The sequence below is a fragment of the Mandrillus leucophaeus genome, unplaced genomic scaffold (genome assembly GCF_000951045.1).
Source record: "Mandrillus leucophaeus isolate KB7577 unplaced genomic scaffold, Mleu.le_1.0 Scaffold60, whole genome shotgun sequence".
Classification (NCBI taxonomy): Eukaryota; Metazoa; Chordata; class Mammalia; order Primates; family Cercopithecidae; genus Mandrillus; species Mandrillus leucophaeus.
The window spans coordinates 1,328,044-1,333,538 of NW_012106475.1; the positions used below are offsets into that span (position 1 = coordinate 1,328,044).

The following is a 5,495-nucleotide window of genomic DNA, read 5'->3' on the forward strand; positions in this document are numbered from 1 at the left end:
AAAAAAAAAAAATTAAGTTAAACATACCCAGAACGACCCAGAAATTCCAATCCTGTATTTCCTCAAGGGAAATAAAACATGCCCACAAGGACTTGTACAAGAATGGTTATAGCAACTTTGCTCATAATAGCCAAAAATTGAAAGCAATACATATCAATCAACTGGCGAATGCATAAACTATTCAATGGAATGCCTCTCAATGACAAACACTACTAACTTCTGGTTCACGCGGACCCAACAGAGTACCTATCACCTTCATTTTTATAGTGTCAGAAATAAGAGGAGTGGTTGCTGATGCGGTGGGAGATGGACTGGAAAGAAACAGGCCACTCTTCTGAGTGATGGAAATGCTCCACGTCCTGATTGGGTGGCAGTTACACAGCTGTGTACATTTACCAAAACTCATCAAATTGTCCACTGGGGGGGAAAAAACTATTATTTTTTTTTTATTTATTTTTTTGAGACAGAGTCTCGCTCTGTCGCCCAGGCTGGAGTGCCATGGTGCGATCTCCGCTCACTGCAAGCTCTGCCTCCCAGGGTCACGCCATTCTCCTGCCTCAGCCTCCCGAGTAGCAGGGACTACAGGCGCCCGCCACCACGCCCGGCTAATTTTTTGTATTTTTAGTAGAGACGGGGTTTCACCGTGTTAGCCAGGATGGTCTCGATCTCCTGACCTTGTGATCTGCCAGCCTCGGCCTCTCAAAGTGCTGGGATTGCAGGCGTGAGCCACTGCGCCCGGCAAAAAAACTATTATTTTCACTGTACGAAAACTTCGCCTCAACAAAAAACAAACTAGAAAAGAAAAAAAAGGGGGGAGGGGCTAGCGACGTTGAAAAGTAACACTAAACGATGTAAGTTTTCAATAATTGGGGTAAGCCTTTTTTAAAAAACGTATAGTAAAGAAAACATTTCAAGAAGGTCTGCTGGGTTCCGTGACTAAACAAAGATATTAAAAAGCCCTGAATCCAGTTTGGGCAACGTAGTGAAGCCCTGTCTCTACAGAATTTTTTTAAAGTTAGCCAGGCGTGGTGGTGCGCGCCTATAGTCCCAGCTACTCGGGAGGCTGAGGTGGGAGGATGGTTTGAACCCAGTAGGTCGAGGCAGCAGTGAGCAGTGAGCAGTGGTCGGTGCCCACCGCACTCCAGCCTGAGCGAGACTGATACCTTGTCTCAAAAAACAAAAACAAAACCAAAAAAAGCCGCAGGAGTTCTGGGGGAGATTTCCCGCAGCCCAGTTTCGCCAGGGGCCCAGCATCACCCCCTGGGCTCCGCCGCCCACTCATGCCCTTCACCTGAGGTGAGCGCCCCCACCGCTCCACCCCTTCTCATCCCGCGTCGCCGTCCCGCCTATTTTCCCTCTCACACCCATCTTTTGAACCGTCCCTTCACCTTTCAATCAATTCAAATATCGCAAGGAGAAAACCAATCGCAAGCCTAATTGAGTGGAAGGGGCGGGATCTTCCACGGAAGTGTTGGTTAAAGCCCCTCCAATCAGCGGCTCCGTGCGGAAAGTTTGAATTTCGTGGAGGCTCGGGTTGTGAGGGTTCCTGCTTCGGAGTCGGCGGTGGTCGTCCAGAACGAGTGTTTTTTACTTTTTGTTTGGTTGAGGTTTCACGCCAGAAGGTGCCTCAGGTAGGTGGGTGCTGAAGAGCTGGACGGAGAACGCTGGCCCGCTTCCGTTGAAGGTCTAGAAGGGTCTGAGGACCGGGGACTGCGAGCGTCGGAGCCAGTCAGAGGCAGGCTCCTTTAGGAGGGTGTTACCTGCTCTTCCTGAAGCTGATAACGCGAACCTTTAGAAGAGTCCGTATGTTTGTCGTGACCTCTGTAGAAGTCAGTGTTTCACCACCGGGGCGTAATTGGCCTTTGGGGTGAAACTGTTCTTCACTAGCTCCGACATTAAATTTCCGTAGCTCTTCCCAGATCCCATGGCAACTAGAAACGCCCGGTTGAGAACCTCTAGTCAAGCAAGATTAACGCATTCTAGACTTTCAAGCTGGAGGAAACGCCACTCAGCCAAACAAAATTTAGGTGTGTGTGAAGAGTCAGGGTGCCTGGCTTGGGATCCCGGCTTCACCACCTTTTAGATATGCTGATGTGAGCTGTTAATTGACCTCATCTGTATGAGAGCGATAATAGTAACTATCTTTCAGGGTTATTCTGATAATTATACCTTTAATGTTGTCCTCGCTCGCTCTTTCTCTTGCTGTGGATAGTGCTGTCCTGTATTTAATACATAAGTCTTAATTTTTCTTCAATCTTCAGCGAATTAATACTGCAGGAGATAAATAGTGGAAAAGAGTTCTTTATGAAAAGCACAGTCCATTGTCACTTTCCTTGGGTCTTAGAGGAGAATGTTATTAGCGTGCACGTCAGATTCTCATTTTTTATATTTTGTCGATTGCTTAGAATCATATAACAATTTATTACATTACTTGTGCCAATTTTCCTATTGTCTGGAGTTTTCTAGTGGATTTAGTTAATTCTTGTTGAAGAGTATACCATAGTGTGCCTATCACAGAGCCTCCCCCCTTACCTTTTTTTTGTTTTTTGTTTTTTAACTGCCAAGACTTCTGAGAATCAGTATCCTTTCTCCAGTTTGGCTTGGTAGTTCTCTATACCAGCTACCCAGATGACCCCCTCAAACTTTCCAGTTTTCTTTGTTCTCCCCAGTTGGACCCACTGGCATCGTCTTTATTGTCCTCTTTTGTTTTGCTTGAATACATTCTCAAAGATCTTTCCAAGAAAAAGGCATGTGCCAAGTAAACTATATGATTTCGTGCATGTGTGTGTGTGTGTGTATGTGTGTATGGCTTTTCTTTCTTAAAATTTATAGAGATGGAGTCGTGTTATGTTGCCCAGGCTGGTCTCAAACTCCTGGGCTCAAGCAATCCTCCTGCCTTGGCCTCCCAAAGTGGTAGGATTATAGGCCTAAGCCACCCTGCCAGCCTAAACTGTATGATTTCTTGTATGGATGAAAATAATGGAGCAAACTGATAGGGTTATTGTGAACTATATATTTGGTCTTGTTCTGTTTTCTGGTAAACTACTACTACTAAAATCCTTGGAGTCTTCGAAGTGGTATCTTTTTGTATGCTAATGATTGACTGATAGCTGGATGCCTCTCAGTAGCTTCTGGATTGAGGCTGGTCACTAGACAGACCAAGGCAGGATTAGAGAGTTGGGATTTTCAGCCCCACCTCACAACCTCTGGGGAGGGGAGAGGAGCTGAAGGTTGACTTGATCACCAGTGGCCAATGATTTAATCACTCATGCTTATGTAATGAAGCTGCCGTAAAAAACAAAAAAAAAACACCTGTGTTTGGAGAGCTTCTTAGGTGAACACATGAAGGTTCCTAAACGGTGGTGCTACCTGAGAGAGCATGGAAGCTCCTTGTTCCTTTCCACATACTTTGCCCTGTGCCTCTCTATCCAACTCTATCTGTATCTGGCTGCCTATTGATTATCTCTACATGACTAATAGGTACCTGGTGTGGGGTTTTTGTTTGTTTTTGGGTTTTTTTGCTTTTTTTTTGTTTTTTTTTTTTTTGGCTTTAGAGGAAATGTTAGACTACCTGCATTCGTCATCATGGGTAAGGAAACAATTCTGTACATGGTCCTTCACTTAACCTATTTTCACCTTTAGTTCACGCTTTTCTTTTTGCAGTGTTCTCTAAGCCCAGAGCCTCTTTTATTCTGGACTATAGCTTCCTGGCTTTCTCTTCATCGGTCAAGCAAGTTCCTATTTAAAACCCCCCAAATAGGTAGCTTCTTATGCTCTGATAATCTTCTTCCCACTTTTCAGTGTTACATATTTCTTTCATTGCACATTTTATATTTTCATTTCAGAAGGCCCTGAAGTGGGACAGGAGATGAACTATAATCTTAATTTTTTAAATAATGAAAATTCATGTAAGTTGGGTTTTGTCCTTTTCCTTGACAGGATGTCTTCATCACATTTTGCCAGTCGACACAGGAAGGATTTAAGTACTGAAATGATTAGAACTAAAATTGCTCATAGGAAATCACTGTCTCAGAAAGAAAACAGACATAAGGAATACGAACGAAATAGACACTTTGGTTTGAAAGATGTAAACATTCCAACCTTGGAAGGTAGAATTCTTCTTGAATTAGATGAGACTTCTCAAGAGCTTATTCCAGAAAAGGCCATCGTTAAGCCAAGTAAGTAAAAGTCTGTTGTAATTTTAAGTACTTTGAAGAGTGAATAATAGTTGGTTTAATGCCTGTGTGAGTAAAAAACCCTGGCCAGAAGAATTTTGAAATATCATTCTATAAATAACTTTTTTTTTTGGTCTTTTTCCTTTTTTTCTTTCTTTTTTTTTTAATTACAAGAGACAGGGTCTCACTGTCACCTGGGTAGGAATGCAGTGGTGTACTCACTGTAACCTCAAATTCCTGGGCTCAAGGAATTCTCTTGCCTCAGCCTCCCAAAGCGTAGGGATTACAGGCATGAACCACCACGCCTAGCCCCTTAACCTGTTTTCTACAACTAACTACTGTCTTTAAGGCAAAGCCATTTACCTATGGAGTATTATAACACTTTATCTATATTGCCTCATAGAAATCCTAAAGTTCTTATGGAGCTTGGGTAGGGTAAGTGTTAATAAGACAAACTGATAAGCAATGTAAAAATAGAATAATTAAAGTATCCATGAAATGAGAGTACTTTGTCAATGGAAACATTACTAAGAAGAGCAAAGAATCCATCCTTGCAGTTTGCCCAGAAGGATTGGGACCATTAGGATGGAGGGAACCAACTAAAGAAGAAAGGAATAATCTCAGAAAAAGATGAAAATAGAGCATCTTAGAAGGCAAAGGATGCTACAGAGAAGAGAAAGGGAACTGAAAAATGACTTGTGTTTAGTCAGGAGTCACCCTACTCCTATTTGTTGTGTTCATATAGCAGGCATTAGGAGCTAGATGGCATTGAATAATGCTAGGATAAATGGGGAATGGCAGAAAGAACCAAACATTTTTTATTTGAGAAAGGGTGGTAGTGTTACCTCCTAAGTCATCTCCTTACCTTTACTCTTGTCCTCTCAAATGTTCCATTTCTTAACCAAAAATATTTCAAATAAAAGTCAGTCAGTATGACTTTTGTCAGTATGACTACTGTCAGTATGCTATGAACTATGTCAGTATGCTATTAAAATATCCTTTATTTCCCATTTGCAAAGGCTTAGAGGTAGGAGTGTGCCTGATATGTTTTAGTGAATGCAAGTAGGTAACTGGGTATAAAAGAATGAGCAAGGGTGATAGATTGCATAGAATCCTAAGGACCATCATTATAAGGACATTGACTTTTACTCTGAAATGAGAAGCCATTAATGAGTGTTTATATAATCTGATTTATATTTTAAAAGGATCACTTTGGAGTCAGCTACTCCAGAGGCTGAGGCAGGAAATCTGGAGCTCAGGAGTTTGAAGCTTAGTGTGCTACGATGGTGCCTGTGAAAGGCCACTGCACTCTGGCCTGGG

At 42.5% G+C, this 5,495-nt stretch overlaps 1 protein-coding gene across 4 annotated transcripts in view; it reads left to right on the plus strand.

Annotated features, from left to right (window-relative positions):
• The first annotated feature begins 1,055 nt into the window (after window positions 1-1,055).
• The window catches only part of DLGAP5 (discs, large (Drosophila) homolog-associated protein 5), a 42,186-nt gene continuing 37,746 nt past the window's right edge, over window positions 1,056-5,495 (plus strand). For 2 of the 4 annotated variants that reach the window (XM_011999680.1, XM_011999679.1), the window contains exons 1-2: window positions 1,056-1,631; window positions 3,940-4,178. In XM_011999680.1, coding sequence (XP_011855070.1) covers window positions 3,941-4,178 — 238 coding nt within the window. In that variant the 5' untranslated portion in view covers window positions 1,056-1,631; window position 3,940. Of the gene's footprint in view, window positions 1,632-3,676; window positions 4,179-5,495 lie in introns of those variants that run through there. The other 2 variants (XM_011999678.1, XM_011999677.1) reach the window with 2 other exon arrangements.